The sequence below is a fragment of the Schistocerca gregaria genome, chromosome 4, assembly GCF_023897955.1.
Source record: "Schistocerca gregaria isolate iqSchGreg1 chromosome 4, iqSchGreg1.2, whole genome shotgun sequence".
Lineage (NCBI taxonomy): Eukaryota > Metazoa > Arthropoda > Insecta > Orthoptera > Acrididae > Schistocerca > Schistocerca gregaria.
Genome location: NC_064923.1, coordinates 250,511,546 through 250,530,853, shown reverse-complemented (window position 1 = coordinate 250,530,853; position 19,308 = coordinate 250,511,546). Strand labels below are relative to the sequence as shown.

The window sequence follows — 19,308 nt, the reverse complement described above, 5'->3', positions numbered from 1 at the left end:
AAATATTTCAGCTAATAGGCCACTGAGAGGGCTTCCCATTACTAGTCCTTGGTCCTGCATGTAAATTTTATTGTTAAAAGAGAAGTAATTATGTGAGAGCACTAGATTAAGTACATTTGCAAGTTATATGATTTCTGGTTTGCTCATTGTCTTGTTTCTCAATAGGTTCATTCTTATTATCTCAACTGTTTAATCTACAGGTATACTGCTGTAAAGGTGAACAGTATCTATGCATAGAAGCTTGACTTGATGTGGTACCATCACATATTTGAAACTGTTAATAAGTTCATAGCTGTTCTTTATGGAATACGATTTTTCAAATGTGTATTTTTCTACAAGTATGTCATTTAGTTCTCTCATTAATTTGAAGGCTGTACTATTAATTGAGTTCACAATAGGCCTGATAGGTGTGTAGGTTTTATGGACTTTTGGTTGTACTCTGAGTTTGGGGGCTGTTGGGTTCATCACAATAAGGTCTTGTACTTCATTCTTAGTGAAAATGAAGTTACTATTGTTGAGGTATTTTCTTATTTTAGCTTGAAACTTTGGTGTGTCGTCAACTTGGACTTCCACTATACATTTATTTCAAAGTTGTTTGTTTTTGTTGCTTTTGCGGTTATGTGTCTCTATATAATTTTATTAGCTATGTGGCCTACTACCATTTGTTCAGTGTCATAAAGTTTTGCAAAGTCACTGGCTATCTTTAGTGAGCGTGTGGTATCTTTTATGTTTTTGTGATTGATTCTTGGCTAGACTGAATTCAATGTTGGGAAAAATTTGTGGGGATTACTATTCTTATTTATGTATTTATCGATAGGCAGATTGTTTCTCTTTCTCAAATTGTCTAGCTTCTTTTGATGAGTGCTGTTTATTTTATTGTATGTGTTTTTTATGTTTCCAAGGATGTCATGGAGCAATGGGATCTGTGGTGGATGTGCTAATATCATTAATTCCAGATACATTCTGTAAGCTAATCAGTTTCGGTTTTCTTTCTTTTTATATAACTGTTTTACTTCACATCTCAGCCAGAACTTCTCACCTCTAGTTTTAGCAAGTTGTGCTGAGACAGATTTACAATTAGTCTTAATGTTCATATATTTAGGTACTATGTTTTCGTATAGGAAGGTTTTGTTGAATTTTATACCAAGACATGTTTTAAGTAACTTTAATCTAATGTTTTTGTTTGCACGAAATACTTTCACAACTTGGCTGGTTGAATCATAATTATTTTCTGCCATAATGGCTATGTTTGTGGACCGTGACTGTGTGGGATAATTATTTATTTCAAGTTTCTGCTACCACTCACTTTTTATTTTATCTTATGCTTAATCTAACACAATGCACGCGTTTCAAACATGTTCTGTTCATTTTCAAGCATTAATACATACATACATACATACATAGAGAAATGTTACTTAAAATAAACAGTCTTAAACTAGATTAGTCTAGAACACTTTGTACATTGTTTTTTAATCTTTTTAAAGTAGATGTTGGTGTGGTATTTGGGGGTGAGGAGGGGGGCAGTGTATATCTAGAAATCGAAATCAGTGATGCCTTCTGCTGTTTTCTTCATTGTTGTTGACTATGTATACTACAGCCTGTATTGGATGTAGATAGATTTGCATCAGTGATGTGTTACGAAAATAGTGTGAAAGGATTTTATAGGACAGTTAATTACTTTCAATTTTATCATCTTGCTGCTTCACTTGCATCACCTCCTTGAGAGGAAGGGCCAAATGAAGATGAGAAGATGACAATGAAAGCCCCATTGGTGTAGCTGTCTGAGAATATTGAGCCTCCAAGTAGTATCATACTCCTTACTGAACTCAAAAAATACCCCTAGACAACGCTGCTTACATAGGAAAGCCTGCTGGGTTTTAGCCTCTTGCAGGACCAGCACATCAACAGTTGATCATCATCAACTGAATCCATACCGAGGAGCAGCCTGTTTTTCAATATCCATAGTTCACACTGGATGGTCAGGTACTCTACGGTCCTTCCCACACAGCTTGTTAAGACGATGATGTGGTAACTCTTGGGATATGTTCGGTCCTTTCCTGGTTTGAGGAGAGGTATCAAAATTGCCCCTCGGCATGAGCCAGGAAACTCACCTGACAGCCATATTGAATTAGAATATTGTAATGAGGTATCCTTTGACACCGTATTCAGAAATTGCAGCAGGCTGTACCACATTTAGTCGTGACCATGTGCCTCATCACGAGCGTCGGACAGTGCCGAATGCAGCTCCCATGACGAGGATGGGCAGTTGTAGAACTCCTAACTGATGGACCAGAAGTCTGATTCGACACTCTGCATGGTAGCACGGTAACGACAGAATACCGAAGTCTGGCTGGCAGTGGCAGTAGTGAGCATGCTCTGCCGCTGTCTGCACTATGTCTCCAGGTGTTGTTTTGAGACACCCCTGATTCAACAACGCCGCTATAGGTAACCGACTGCCTTCACTGGAAATCCTCCTGATGGTTTTCCATACTTTCGTAAAACAAATGGAGCAATTTAGAGAATCCATGAACGCTTGCCATGACCTATTCTTAGTCTCCTTAATTACGTGTCGTGCCTTGGTCCTCGCTAATCGATTGGGTGCGAGGTTTTCCGTTGTAGGGCGGCACTTAAACCGTCGCAGACCCGCTCACCAAACCCGAGTAACTAAACGGCACTCATCAGTACACCAAGGAGCAGGTTGTCTCCCAACATGACCTCAGTACTTCGAGATGGAGAAGGCAGCAGAATAATGTATCGGATTTAGTCATGATCAGGTGTCATACCACAAGTATGCCACTCGATTGATGTGGTCCACCTACTACTGGCGCTGTTGCGGCGTCCAAAAACACCTGGCTGGATGAACAAAGTCCAATTGACTCAGTTAACCATCCTTCATGACTGTATAGGTTGAGGGAGAGCTTCATCCAGTAGGTGAATCTGGAGTGGGGAGTGGTCACTCGAATGAAGTTCCTCAGTGACTTCTTACTGAACAGAGATGACACCCCTGATTCAACAACGCTGCTATAGGTAACTGATTGCCTTTACTGGAGTAGGTAGGGAAATAAGGGTCCACTGAGACACAGCCCCACTTGCGTGTGTCAGGCGTATACAACTGAGGTCCGGTAGTTTCCTCAGATTTTTCCGGCTGAGGACTTCCCGCCTCTTCTCGAGGTTTCTGCCATCCTCGCGATCCGGGCAATCAAGCCATACAATACTCCACCGCCACGCCGTACAGTGATCGCTGAAGCATTCCCAGAGCTTAGAGTGACAGGGGACTGGTGGCCATGTAATGGCCACACCAAAACAGCAGGGAACCTCCACCTTGTTACACTCACTGGACAGTGTGTCTAAGGCGGTCACCCTGACAGGGATGCCTCCAAACATGTCTCCCACGATTGTCTGGTTGAAGGCATATGCGACACTCATCGGTCAAGAGAACGTGATGCCAATCCTGAGCGGTCCATTCACCATGTTGTTGAGCCCATCTGTTCCGCGCTGCATGGTGTCGTGGTTTGCAAAGTTGGACCTCGGCATGAACATGGGGAGTTAAGTTGCGCGTTATGCAGTCTCTTGCGCACAGTTTGATTTGTAACATGATGTCTCGTGGCTGCACGAAAAGCATTATTCAACATGGTGGCGTTGCTGTCAGGGTTCCTCAGAGCCATAATCCGGAGGGAGTGGTCACCCACTGCAATAATCGCCCTTGGGCGGCCTGAACGGGGCATGTCATCGACAGTTCCTGTCTCTCTGTATCTCCTCCATGTCCGAGCAACATCGCTTTCGAGACAGCTGTGCACTTCCCTTGTTGAGCGCCCTACCTGGCACAAAGCAACAATACGGACGCGATCGAACCGCGGTATTGACCGTATAGGCATCGTTGAACTATAGACAACTCGAGCCGTGTTCCTCCGTCTTTGTGGAATGACTGCAACTGATTGGCTGTCGGATCCCCTCCGTCTAATAGGTGTTGCTCATGTACTGTTGTTTACATTTTTGGGCGGGTTTAGTGACATCTCTGAAGAGTCAATGGGACTGTGTCTGTGATCCAACATCCAAAGTCAACGTCTATCTTCAGGAGTTCTGAGAATCGGAGTGACACAAAACATTTTTGATGTATGTAGTTGAACACGAGAGTCTAGAGCCTCACGATTTTTAAGATTTTATTCTCCATACTCGTGGACTGGCATATATGTTTCCAACACTACCCGTGTTTTTGCAGACACGGCGTCTGGCGTGAGCAGCGACTGGGTGAAAGGTGTGGCTGGGGTGAACCTCTCCTTCACCCTTGAACTGCCTGGTGGCGGGGACGAGGGTTTCGATCCTCCAGCATCCGACATCCTCAGCATTGTGACACCGTTCTTTGAGGCAATACGCGTCTTCGGCCAATATGTTGCTGACAACTATGGATGATGGAGATCGTATCTGAAGTAGTTTCTATGAGTGAGATATGATTAGTTATAATAAATACAATTTCCTGTATTATATTCTCGTTGTCAGGGTAAAGGCAAATAATAAATTATACGCAGCTTTCGCCACCCCGTCTACAGTGTAACACATTTCTCCTCACTCACCCTAGTTAGTAAGCTAAGTAAAGGTATATAAACATAATCTGTATTATGGACCCGAGAAATTAGTTGATAAGTTAACTGTTATATAGCACCTATTCAACGTACAAAAAGTTGTGTTAACAATCACTACTTATTTCGTGAGTCTCGTTATCATGGTTATTCTGACCGAGCTCAAATCGTCAATCGGGGCAACTATTTGTAATTAACGGAAAGAATAAGTGGATTTAAATATTTGAGGTATTGCCTTAAGCATACAAAATCAGATGATGTTGAAATAAAGTTTGAAAGATGTAGGCATTTTTGTGGCAAAATGCTACGAACTTTTAAACGTTATTGTTGTATGAAGCAAAAGCTGGGTTTCAACGTTTGAGCAAATAAGACAAATTGAACGGTCTGAAATGAGATTTCTCACGATGTATAGCGCGATAATCACACCTAGATCGTAAGAAGCTCTAAATTAAATGTGGAAATACTTACGATTCTTGTCGCTGATCATGTTCAACGTAAGGAAAACAATAGAATCACTAAGCTTGATGATTGTAGTGGTACGTTCCTATGGGACCAAACTACTGAGGTCATCGGTCCCTAGGCTTACACACTACTCAATCTACTTTAAACGAACTTATGCTAAGGACAACACACACACCCATGCCCGATGGAGGATTCGAACTTCCGACTGGAGGAGCCGCGTGAGCCGTGGCAAGGTGCTTTCACACCGCGCGGCTACCCCTCGCAGCCACTAAGCTTGCACGCAATGTAATCGTAGAGGAAAAAAGAACACTGTCCATTCTTTAAAAAGGTGGCATGAATAGCTCTCAGGCGGAACAATTCAATGGGTCTAATCTATAATGTCGATGATGATAATTGTCAGAAGTACTCGAACAAGAAAAGTAGCAGTGTTAAAATAATACATTTGGACAAAATGTCCTCGTTTTACTTTAAACTTTCCAACTTATACCAATATGTTTTGTTCATCATTCCCCAGCGCGCCTCCTTTTCTCTAGCACATCTCCATTCCCGTTCACTTGCTGCCACATCAACTAATTTCTAACACAACGGTTTGTGCATAAACACTAAATACTACGTCACATGAATACAACAAGTTATCAAACTTCCTTCCCCAAAAATTGTAATAGTAAATTCGTTGACATGTATCCCATTTACTTTTAAAATATTGTGTGCTTTCCGTTCAACAGTTAGGCTGACCTAATTTAAGTGTATGCTGAAACGCTAATAACACTCTCGTATAGGTTATAGGTTGCAATTTTTTCAGACTACATCTAGGATAGTTGTGCCTGTGTAAATCGCCTCAGGCAAATGCCCGGATGGTTCCTTTGAAATGGCATGGTCGACTCTTTGATCCCCTCCCCCAAACCAACGAAACAACAATTTGGGCCTGTACGTATTTCGATTGTGCTGAATTATTGGTAAAGCAACCATCACATGGTGTTCTTCCACATCGCTATGTTCATCACAATATCGAATGGACATGTAACATTACTTATTTGTGATGTCATTTGATAAAGCCCAAGGGGACAAAGTTAGCTATTGCTAATGAAGTGAAGTAATGATTTTTTTAACAATAAAAACCTGTATCTCGCAGGATAATGGCTTCAATTAAGTGTAACAATTTTATCCTTCAATAAATATTGGAAAAAGTTCCAGTTTGAAACATAAATACGTCAAAATACATAGGAATATAAAAAAATAAAATTCAATATTTTAAAATAGTAGCTGTAATTGAGAGAAGGTATAAACAACTCCCTATTTCACAACATCGTTGAAACTTCGTGAGCTGTAGTGTCACATAATAACTCATTAGAGGGTAAAGTGTAGGTCTGTTGTGCTTTCTGATGATAGCCGATTCTGCCTCGTTGCCAGGGATGGCCAGGCGAGAGCCTGCAACCAACTGTCTGAGGCCCAGACATATTTTTTTTTTTTGTATTGTTATTTCACTCCCCATAATGGGGTGGGCTGGCAGCAGCATAATACGCCGCTCTTCAGCCAAGAGATTTACAAAAAATATAAGCACATGAGAAAAGAATACATAAACCAGAATGGTAAAAATGGGAGAATAAACGATAACAAAGACAGTTGAGTATGAAATGTAGATTAAAAAACAGATGAGAGCCACACACATTTACGGAGAATGAGCACTGTAGACTGAAGCAAAAACAAAGAAGCACCATAGCGGGAACACAATTGAGTGACACTGGTGACATTGTTGGTGGCGATGTAACGTAGCACTTCACATGGCACTCGAGAAACATGACACCACAACAGAATGGTTAAAAATCACTGCACCGAAGGGAGAGACCTACCACCATATGAAGGGAAGGGGGAGAAAAGGGAGGGGGAGAGACTGGAGGGGGAAACCAGGAGGGGAGAAGGGGGCGGTGGAGTGGAGAAGGAAAGGAGCCAGAAACTCTGTGGGGGGGGGGGGGGGGGTGGAATGGAGAAAGAAGGTAGATGGCAGGTTCAAATGGCTCTGAGCATTATGGGACTTAGCTTCTGAGGTCATCAGTCCCCTAGAACTTAGAACTACTTAAACCTAACTAATCTAAGGACGTCACACACATCCATGCCCGAGGCAGGATTCGAACCTGCGACCTTAGGGGTCGTGTGGTTCCAGACTGTAGCGCCTAGATCCGCTCGGCCACTCCGGCTGTCTAGGTAGCATGAGAAAACGAGAAAGAAGGGAAGGGTAGAGTGGTAGAGAGAGAGGGAGCCCTGAGGATGTGGGGAAGAAGGGGAGATAAAAGCTGGTAGGAGGGGTATATGGAACACACGAGGACATTACCTGGGAGGGGGAGTTGGCTGAAGCCACAATGGGCCAGGGTATGGAGCATGTGAAGATGGAGACCAGGTGGGACGATGGTACAGGTACTGTGTGGGCTGGGGTGGGAGAGTATGGGAGAAACGAAAGGATGGGGTATCCAGTTTGCAGGATACTTATAGGATTTGTATTCGTTCAAGGAACAGGAAAAGATGGGGGAAGGGTATCAAATCATAGAGGATCCGCGTGGGGGACAGGAGACAGATGCGATAACCGAGGTGGGGTGCATGGTGCACAAGAATTTGGAGGGATTTGTAGTAGGTCTGAGAAGGGGGGGCAGAGATCCAAGCAGAGTGGGTACAGCACAGGATGGGGCGGTTGAGGGACTTATAGGTATGTAGGATAGTGGAAGGGTCTAATTCCCATGTTCGACCAGAGAGGAGTTTGAGGAGACGGAGACGATTACGTGGCTTGGCTTGGACTGTCTGCAGATGGGAGGTCCAGGAAAGGCGGCGGTCGATGTTGATGCCGAGGTACTATAGGGTGGGAGTGAGAGAAATAGGGTGGCCATAGATGGTGAAATAGAAATCCAGGAGGCAGGTGGAGGGGGTGGTGTGGCCCACGATGATTGCCTTACATATTGGGCCTACACCGAGAGTTATAGTCTGGAGTGTGATGTATGACAGCAGGAGTACTCTCGTTGTTATCGCAAGCACCCTGACTGCAAATCTGTGAATCAGTCTGGCGATTCGATCTACTATTCTGACATTCATGAACAGCATTCTTGGGGGTATTTTCCAACAGATCTGTCTCCCATCGTGAATGTATGACACATCATCGGATAACAACTCCAGCGTCATCCACAATCAGCATTAACCATCTCTGTATTGACCGACCAAGCACAACAGGCACGGAACTTCATCCCACAAACAGACATTCAGCACCTGTATGACACAATGCATACGCGCTTGCATGCTTGCATTTAATATTCTGGCGGTTCATCACTTCTTGATGCACCAGAATTTCACATTTGCAATGGCTTTTCTCGCTATTATATTAACCCATGAACTTGAAATGCTAATCATTTAAATATGTTACCTAAACGAATAGATTCCCGAAGTTTTATTACTCTTCATTAGTTGCTTTTTGATGTTGGAATTTTTCAGTCATTAGTATTTCTACAAGTATTGGAATGAGACACGGTGTCCCTTTCAAACCACATACATTTCAAAGGTCCAGGAAGAACAATCTACAGTACATATTATAATAAATTGCACCATTTGTTAGACAATCTCAAAGTATTTAGATTACCGCATTACACTGCCAGCTATCGTCGCCAGAGTGCAGCATGGTCGCATAACGTGAAAACGGCGACTCAGCAGCAGCGCGAGCAAGCACTAGTATGGTTTACAGAAACAAAATTGCCGACTATTGTACAAAGAAATTATTGTAGGCTGTATGGATGTGATTCACCTAACGTAAAACAGTTAAGAAATGGTATTGTAAGCTACTGCCATCTGTAAGTGTTCTGAACTATTCTGGGAATGCACGTCGTAGTGTTTCGAAAGAGACAGCGGAGGACATCAGGCAAGCGTTTCTCAGCAGTCAATTCGGCAGGCGTCTAGAAAACTTAATGTGTCCCGAACAGTATTGAATTGCACAGACTTCATATTTATGCTTACTAGGTGCCAATTCTGCTACATGTGATGTCGAACGACCAACCAAGCCGATAACAATTTGCTACGGATTGTTCAAGTATGGACGGTTCTTCCTGCCTGTGCATTTCTCATGATTCGTAACACGGGAGCGGCGAAGCCATGTTATTCTTTCGTATTGTAGAATATGCAGTGACAGTCTGGGTGCCGTCATCCGGGCCCAAACGGGCTCTGAGCACTATGGGACTTCACTTCTGAGGTCATCAGTCCCCTAGAACTTAGAACTACTTAAACCTAACTAACCTAAGGACATTACACACATCCACGCTCGAGGCAGGATTCGAACCTGCGACCGTAGAGGACGCGTGGTTCCGGACTATAGCGCCTAGAACCGGTCGGCCACACAGGCCGGCGTCATATTACACCGTTTGCACTGCTTGCTGTAGCTCCACTTTCCGTTTAGCAGTGATGTACAGGTGTCTCCCTACTTTTGCGATACTGGCACTCTTCGTATGCTCTAGATTACGGTTGTGACGCACGGTCTGTGTTTCACTTGGTTGTCTTACCGTATGTGTCGAAGAATAGCTTCCAAACTTAACAGTGTACTCGGAAATACGGTTACTGTGCAACAATCGTCCCTTCTTCAATAAATGCGACACGAACTTTAGATTTTAGATTGGTGTTGCCGCATAAAAACTCCATATACATAGTCCATAATTAAAAAAGTTTACTTTTAACAATTATTTCGTAACAATTTACTGCTCATTACCACTCCGTTCCTTTAAATTTAGTTTTAATCATTAATTACTATGAACTGATAACGAATATTACGAAAAGTAAACAGAGCGAGGTGGCGCAGTGGTTAGCACACTGGACTGGCATTAGGGAGGACGATGGTTGAAACCCGCGTCTGTCCATTCTGATTTAGGTTTTCCGTGGTTTCCCTAAATCGCTTCAGGCAAATGCCGGGATGGTTCCTTTGAAATGGCACGGCCGGCTTCCTTCCATAATCCGACAGGACCCATGACCTCGCTGTTTGGTCCCTACCCAAAATCAACCAACGAAATGTAAGCCCAATTCTTATTGGTTACGTGTGGCTTCGAGGCAGTCCTCGGGGTTTTATGCAAAGGTAGGCCTCAAGCGTCGGTAGGGCATACACGTTTCTATAAGGAACAGAGCTATCGAAAATTCTAAATATCTCTGAATATCTCTTCCGTAGTAATATGTCAATTTTCGTCTGTGATTAGCTGATCGATCGAGTGTAGTAGTTGTGGATTCAAGGTGTCGTTAAGAAAGACAGGATACTCAAAGGTCTGTACGGCTAGTAAAACATCGGTTTTGACAACTTTATCATGGTCGTGTCGGTTATGGTTGCAGGTAAGTCGTGCCATTAATCAAGATGCCATTATTCTACAGTTCCATTGCTTCCATGCCTCTAGTTTCACATCCTCGTAACAGTCGAGTATTACAGTTTGTGCAGAACAGATGGTAAATCCAGTGGGTTCCTATTCTTTGAGAGTGTGGTTCAGGTTTCAACACTTATTTGTGATACTGTGTGGTCTTATTCAGAATACTCAATACTTCCTTCAGGTGTCCCTGCCGTAATGCCACCTGTTGGGGAGGAAAGTCTGTCAGTCGCCCTACCTTCTTCAAAAGAGTGACCTCATAACTACACTATTGGCGATTAAAATGGCTACACCAAGAAGAAATGCAGATGATATATGGGTATTCATTGGACAAATATATTATACTAGAACTGACATGTGATTACATTTTCACGCAATTTGGGTGCATAGATCCTGAGAAATCAGTACCCAGAACAACCACCTCTGGCCGTAATAACGGCCTTGGTCCGCCTCAGCATTGAGTCAAACAGAGCTTGGATGGCGGGTACAGGTACAGCTGTCAATGCAGCTTCAACACGATACCACAGTTCACCAAGAGTAGTCACTGGCGTATTGTGACGAGCCAGTTGCTCAGCCACCATTGACCAGACGTTTTCAATTGATGAGAGATCTGGAGAATGTGTTGGCCAGGGCAGCAGTCGAACATTTTCTATATCCAAAAAGGGCCCATACAGGACCTGCAACATGCGGTCGTGTATCATACTGCTGAAATGTAGAGTTTCGCAGGGATCGAATGAAGGGTGGAGCCACGGGGCGTAACACATCTGAAATGTAACGTCCACTGTTCAAAGTGCCGTCAGTGCGAACAAGAGGTGACCGAGATGTGTAACCAATGGCACCCTATACCATCTCGCCGGGTGATACGCGAGTATGGCGAGGGCGGCCGCGGTGGTCTCGCGGTTCTAGGCGCGCAGTCCGGAACCGTGCGACTGCTACGGTCGCAGGTTCGAATCCTGCCTCGGGCATGGATGTGTGTGATGTCCTTAGGTTAGTTAGGTTTAAGTAGTTCTAAGTTCTAGGGGACTGATGACCACAGCAGTTGAGTCCCATAGTGCTCAGAGCCATTTGAACCTTTTTTTTTTTTCGATGACGAATACACGCTTCCAATGTGCGTTCACCGCGATGTCGTCAAACACGGATACGATCGTCATGATGCTGTAAACAGAACCTTGATTAACCCGAAAAAATGACGTTTTGCCATTCGTGCACCTAGTTTCGTCGTTGAGTACACCATCGCAGGAGCTCCTGTCTGCGATACAGCGTCAAGGGTAACCGCAGCCACGGTCTCCGAGCTGATAGTCCATGCTGCTGCAAACGTCGTCGAACTGTTCGTGCAGATGGTTGTTGTCTTACAAACGTCCCCATCTGTTGACTCAGGGATCGAGATGTCGCTGCACGATCCGGCTCAGGGATCGAGATGTCGCTGCACGATCCGTTACAGCCATACGGATAAGATGCCTGTCATATCGACTGCTAGTGATACGAGATCGTTGGAATCCAGCACGGCGCTCCGTATTACCCTCCTGAACCCAGCGATTCCATATTCTGCTAACAGTCATTGGATCTCGACCAACGCGAGCAGCAATGTCGCGATATGATAAACCGCAATCGCGATAGGCTACAATCCGACCTTTATCAAAGTCGGAAACGTGATGATGCACATTACTCGTCCTTACACGAGGCATCACAACAAAGTTTCACCAGGCAACGCCAGTCAGCTGCTGTTTGTGTATGAGAAATCGGTTGGAATCTTTCCTCATGTCAGCACGTTGTAGGTGTCGCCACCGTGAATGCTCTGAAAGTTAATCATTTGCATATCACAGCATCTTCTTCCTGTTGGTTAAATTTCGCCTCTGTAGCACGTCATCTTTGTGGTGTATCAATTTTAATGGACAGTAGCGTACAATAAGCAATTACTCACAGTAATGTCTTGTTAACCACTAACATATTATACAAATAAAATACTGCACAACAAAAAAAGATTTATTGCTAAAATAGAGTATATGAGGCACATGAAATGATTACGTTTAGAGATCAACAGCAGAAGCGGTTCTGAGGTACCAGGAATCGGCCCATGCTGGAACGGCCATATTAGTTTGTGGTGTAACCTCCACAGACGGCAATGTAGCCGCTGCCTCTGGCATTCAGTCGATTGTACAGATGGCGAATACTGTCCTGGGATACGTTCTGCTACGCCTCCTCGACCTGTTCACGTAGTTCCGTGAGAGTTGTTGGTTTACGAGTGGAACAGACACTTCTCGTCCCATCATATTCCACATGTGCTCGATTGGAGATAAGTCCGGAGAATGTGTTGGACAGGGAAGTTGCTGCACGTCTTGCATAGCTCTTTGTGTTTCACGGACAGTTTGTCGAAGAGCAAAGTCTCGCTAAGAGCAACACATTACCTCCCTGTTGCATAAACGGAAAAATAACGCGTCTAGCAACATTCTGCACTTAGTGTCCCCTCCAGAAACACTAAAGGTGAACGAGAATTGTAGCTTATGGCACCCAGACCATAAGACATTGGGTGGGGCCAGTGTATCTTGGACGCATGCACTGTACGAATAACGCTTACCAGCTATACTTCATATGCGCAGACGACCATCACTTACGTGCAGAGATAATCTGCTTTCATCGCTGAAGACCATGGCACGCCATTCCATCTTCCAAGCGAACCTCTGATGGCACCAGTCGAGACGTGCAAATCGATGGTAGAAGACGGGCCATAGGTGTGCATGTCCGTAGACCCATTGCTAATAACGCTTCGCAACAGTTTGTGTTGACACGTCTGGCTTCACAATTCCTCTTACCTGTGCTGTGGTAGCTGTACTTTCACCTACTGCTGACCTTACAATACGTCGATCCTGGCTGGCGTCTGTGCTGCGTGGACGTCCAGAACCTCTTCTTTGGATGAGAGAATAGTCACGTGACCATTGATAGCGGGCACTATAGCACGACTGACACAATACGTCCATCTTGTGTGGCAATTCTCTGGAAGGACCATCCCGACACTGCGGTGTTTTGCTTTATATCGACGAAGCCGATGATACGGCGTCATTTTTTTTTCGTTTACTCTTAGAAATAAGCAAGTAAAGAAGTGCTAATCGTGCGTTGTGAAAAAATATAGGGGTGAGTTTTAAATAACTACGGTATACAACCAGAGTAACAAAAAGACATTCAGTTACACGAAATCGCGGATAGCGAAGTGTGGTCATTAAATTGAGTACACCTATAGGACGGTCAATTCCGGGATAAATCTATACGCGTCTCACGAGGGACACGGTACTGAGACCGTTTTTTCTTTATTATTGTTATATCGCGGAGACCGGGCTCCAGTTTATGAAAAGGAGAAAAACTGTATCATTATCATTGACTGTTGGTGTCGAGCAACCAAAACTGTTCATCAAAGGTTTTTGATGGAACTTCGGAGTTAGGTTTCAGGCACTCTCATATACCCCACACCAGTGTGTGAATGAGTAGTGAATAAGAAATAAAACTCTGAACAAAGTTACGTTAAATAAAATAGAAGAAACAAGACAGTTTGGTCGTATCTGTTGTTATTCCATGAACTGTAACATTTATTATCGTTGTACGAAGCCTTTATAGATGATCGTTATGACAATTTGCTTCGAAGGGATCTCGTTACGAGTTAAGTTTTGGGGACACCTGGTCAAGAGGGGGTAGTTCGTAGATCCTAACTGCTACAGCTATTCTGGAATCAGGTGCTATCGTGACCGTTATGTGTTGTCAATGACTTAAGGTTACTATATCTCATTCTCTAAGATCGACGCAACTTTTCACTTGGTATAACGGTGCTTCACGGCAACAATGACAACGCCTACGTCGAAGGAAGATACGGTAGAAGGCCACAGGTTAACCCCTTTCAAACTCGCTCAGTTGGCTGTAGAAAGCATGAGTACATCTCAATGGTATGGTTGCCTGCTTGCTTCACACGTTTGCTCCACACCGAGACATATGGTTGTGAGCATTCACCATTAAATGACTGACACAGATGGCGTTTTCGTAGTTATGCCACTACGCTATCTGTCGGCGGACTACGCTGAAACCATTATATGTATCCCCCAGGTGGCATATGCCGTCATCGGATCAACATCGACGTCATCTTTCTTGGTGAACTAATATTCTTTCCGGCAATGTAGTTCCTCGATCTAAGTTCGTACATGGGCCCTGTGCGTAACAAATGTATCTGATAATACGTTCTTCCTAAACTTTCTCGGTTTCTTGCTTAGCTGCGGTACCGTTACTAGAATTTGCCGTAACACACCTTTCGCACCAACAAATGGCTTTACTCTGTTAACATAAATGATCGATGTTTTGGTAACCGAATGTTCGCATTGACCGGAGAGGTCCCTGGTCGTGTGACCAGGGCCTCCCGTCGGGTAAACCATTCGCCGGGTGCAAGTCTTTCGATGTGACGCCACTTCTGCGACTTGCACGACGATGGAGATGAAATGATGATGATTAGGACAACACAACACCCAGCCGGGAATCGAATCCAGGCCCTTAGGATTGACATACTGTCGCGCTGACCACTCAGGTACTGGGTGTGGACACCGGAGGGATCATCTCTATAGCCTGATATGGACCATTATATTTAGTTAAAAATTCCTTAGGTCTCCCTTTTTAGCGTGAGCAGATTGGTAACCAACATCCATTGGCCAACTCTCAAGCGTGGAAGCTGACTTCCTAGCTGTCCCACACGTTACTGCCATTCAGTTGCTTTTCAATGGGCTCATAGAACTCTTTGCTACAGCTCATGTATTATTTTTGCAAATTTCATTATCAATTCAACGTCCGAACCTAACTTCGATTTTAGTTAATCTAAGGCAGATGGTATTTTTCTTCGACATAAAAGATTGTCTGGACATTTTCGTAGGTTTCATATACGTTGTACAAGCACAATTATTTTGGACTACCAAGTGTAGGGCAGCAGCTTTGGTTTATCAGACGTACTAACATTCACATGTAGTTCCCAAGAAAATCAGGTACAGCCAAGTGCCACCCTGGATTAATGCAGAATCTAGGTAATGATAACCTGATTATACGAGACTGGAAAACCTTGTCAGTGTACTGCGCATGATTTTGCAACAGTAAACAGCAGTAACAAAAATGAAAATGCATCTTACTTGCTAACATATTGGAGCACATATTAAATATGGAGTGGGTGGACCTCTAAAAAATCACCCACAATGGGGAAATGCAACTATAATCATTTATCCACCATTGGGGAACATGGTGCTCAAATACATGAGAAAAGTATTATGTCATACATCATAAGACACTTTAACAGAAAATACAAAACCTTTTAGGAACCATCATTCTACCAATGCATTACGAACAACTAATACTAATTGTACGCTTTGCACAACGGATGTACAAAGAAAATTTTCTTTCCTTTATATATTCAAATATTCTTCAAAATATAAAATTGGCACTAAGGGTAAAAATATATAATACGCTCCAAAACAGTCATCTGCTAGTGTGAAGTAACTATGGGTAGGATATTACAAATATGAAAAATCTCTTATTTTGAGATATGGCCTCTCAAATGTTACAACTGCATACGTTTAAAAGGGCACAAATTTTTTATATCACCAAATATCAGATTGCTCCCACCAAGATGTGCAACCTCTATAAAATGATTTAATGGGTGAACAATTCGCTCAAAGTTCTTTACAAATCTTCGGTAGTAATTACAAAGGCCAAGAGGATATTGCAATTATGTGGTTGTTTGTGGAGATGCAAAGTCATAAACTGCTGGTACTAAATGGGGATCGCTTTACGTATCCCTCTTACTAATGACAAGGCACAAGTGCCTGACTTGAGATTCTACAAAATTACATCTCTCTCTCTCTCTCTCTCTCTCTCTCTCTCTCTCACACACACACACACACACACACACACACACACACACACACACACACACAAACACACACACACACACACCCTCCCTTATCTAAGGTAGCATTTGCAACCTATGTCCTCTGATATTTGCTGCGCTGCAACTCCGTTTTCCTCCACAGTGACGTGTAATGTCCTATTATCCAGTGCCTTCTTCCTGTCTGTCGTTTCCATGTATTCCTTCACTTGCCGATTCTGCGGAGAAACTCTTCAATCCTTACCTTAGCAGTCCACATAACTTACTACATTCTCCTAAAATACCACATCTTAAATGTTTCGATTCTCTTCTTTTCTAGTTATCCTAGCTCAGGTGGTAGAGCATTTGCCCGCGAAAAGCAAAGGTCCCGAGTTCGAGTCTCGGTCGGGCACACAGTTTTAATCTGCCAGGAAGTTTCATATCAGCGCACACTCCGCTGCAGAGTGAGAATCTCATTCTGGAAACATCCCCTAGGCTGTGGCTAAGCCATGTCTCCGCAGTATTCTTTCTTTCAGGAGTGCTAGTTCTGCAAGGTTCGCAGAAGAGCTTCTGTAAAGATTGGAAGGTAGGAGACGAAATACTGGCAGAAGTAAAGCTGTGAGGACCGGGCGTGAGTCCTGTTTCGGTAGCTCAGATGGTAGAGCACTTGCCCGCGAAAGGCAAAGGTCCCGAGTTCGAGTCTCGGTCGGGCACACTGTTTTAATCTGCCAGGAAGTTCTATAAGATGGATAGTTTTTATGAGGCACTCAGTGATGTAGTTGTTAGAGTGAAGGACAAGGACAGTGTTCTGCTCATGGGTGATTTTAATGTCAGGATTGTAAATCGAACAGAAGGGTATGAAAAGGTTATGGGTAAATTTTGAGAGGATATGGAGGCCAACAGGAACGGGAAACAACTCTTGGATTTCTGTGCCAGTATGGGCTTAGTAATCACAAACTTCTTTTTTAAACATAAGAACATTCACCGGTATACTTGGGAAAGCAGGGGAACCAGATCTGTCATTGACTATATAATAACAGATCAGGAATTCAGGAAGGCTGTGAGGGACACACGTGTATTCAGGGGATTCTTTGATGACACTGATCATTATTTACTCTGCAGTGAAATTGGGATTCTGAGGCCGAAAGTGCAGGAGATCAGATCCATATGTACGAGGATAAGAGTGGAGAAATTTCAGGATAAGGAAATCAGGCACAAGTACATAACAGCGATCTCAGAAAGGTACCAGTTAGTTGAATGTAGTCAATTACAGCCATTGGAAAAGGAATGGACAAGGTACAGGGACACAGTACTAGAAGTGGCTAAAAAAAGGTCTTGGAACAGTAGTGTGTAAAAGTAGGATGAAACAAACAGCTTGGTGGAAGGACACAGTCAAGGCAGTCTGTAAAAGGAAAAAGAAGGCCTATCAAAAATGGCTACATACTAGAACTCAGGTTGACAGAGAAAGTTATGTTGAAGAAAGAAAGAAAGCCAAACAGATAATTGCAGCATCCAAGAAGAAATCTTGGGAAGACTTTGGAAACAGGTTGGAGCCTATGGGTCAAGCTGCTGGAAAACCATTCTGGAGTGTAATCAGCAGTCTGCGAAAGGGAGGTAAGAAGGAAATGACAAGTATTTTGGACAGGTCAGGAAAACTGCTGGTGAATCCTGTGGATGCCTTGGGCAGATGGAGGGAATATTTTGAAGAGTTGCTCAATGTGGGTGAAAATACGATCAGTAATGTTTCAGACTTTGAGGTAGAATGGGATAGGAATGATGATGGAAATAGGATTACATTTGAGGAAGTGGAGAAAATGGTCAATAGATTGCAGTGCAATAAAGCAGCTGGGGTGAATGAAATTAAGTTGGAACTCATCAAATGCAGTGGAATGTCAGGTCTTAAAAGGCTACACAGGATAATTGAAATGGCCTGGGAGTCGGGACAGGTTCCATCAGACTGGATAAAAGCAGTAATCACACCAATCTTTAAACGTGGAAACAGAAAAGACTGTAACAACATATCTTTAATCAGCGTTTTGGGTAAAATCTTCTCAGGTATTGTTGAAAGGAAAGTGCGAGTATTAGTTGAGGAGCAATTGGAAGAAAATCAGTGTGGGTTTAGGACTCTTAGAAGTTGTCAGGACCATATCTTTACCTTACGGCAAATAATGGAGAAGTGTTATGAGTGGAACAGGGAACTGTATCTATGCTTTATAGATCTAGAAAAGGCATATGACCGGGTTCATAGGAGGAAGTTATTGTTTGTTCTACGAAATTATGGAATAGGAGGCAAACTTTTGCAAGCAATTAAAGGTCTTTACATGGAAAGTCTGGCAGCAGTTAGAGTTGACGTTAAATTGAGTTCTTGGTTCAGAGTAGTTTCAGAGGCAAGACAAGGCTGCAACCTGTTCCACTGTTGTTCATATTATTTATGGATCATATGTTGAAAACAATAGACTGGCTGGGTGAGATTAAGATATGTGAACACAAAATAAGCAGTCTTGCATATGCGGATGACTTAGTTGTGATGGCAGATTCGATTGAAAGTTTGCAAAGTAATATTTCAGAGCTAGATCAGAAATGTAAGGACTATGGTACGAAGATTAGCATCTCCAAAACGAATGTAATGTCAGTGGGAAAGAAATATAAACTGATTGAGTGCCAAATAGGAGGAACAAAGTTAGAACAGGTGGACGGTTTCAAGTACTTAGGATGCATATTCTCACAGGATGGCAACATAGTGAAAGAACTTGAAGCGAGGTGTAGCAAAGCTAATGCAGTGAGCGCTCAGCTTCGATCTACTCTCTTCTGCAAGAAGGAATTCAGTACCTAGACTAAGTAATCTGTGCACCGTTCAATCTTTCGACCAACTTTGTTGTATGGGAGCGAAAGCTGGGTGGATTCAGGTTACCTTATCAACAAGGTTGAGGTTACGGATATGAAAGTAGCTAGGATGATTGCAGGTACTAGTAGATGGGAACAATGGCAGGAGGGTGCCCCCAGTGAGGAAATCAAAGAAAAACTG

General features: G+C 43.3%; 1 protein-coding gene across 1 annotated transcript in view; it reads left to right on the top strand.

Annotated features, from left to right (window-relative positions):
- Nucleotides 1-4,535, top strand: part of LOC126268057 (carboxypeptidase B-like) — an 86,536-nt gene extending 82,001 nt beyond the window's left edge. The window contains exon 9 of the mRNA XM_049973491.1: nt 4,220-4,535. Within this exon, the coding sequence (XP_049829448.1) occupies nt 4,220-4,410 (191 nt within the window). The 3' untranslated portion in view covers nt 4,411-4,535. The remainder of the gene's footprint in view (nt 1-4,219) is intronic.
- The last annotated feature ends 14,773 nt before the right edge of the window (nt 4,536-19,308 follow it).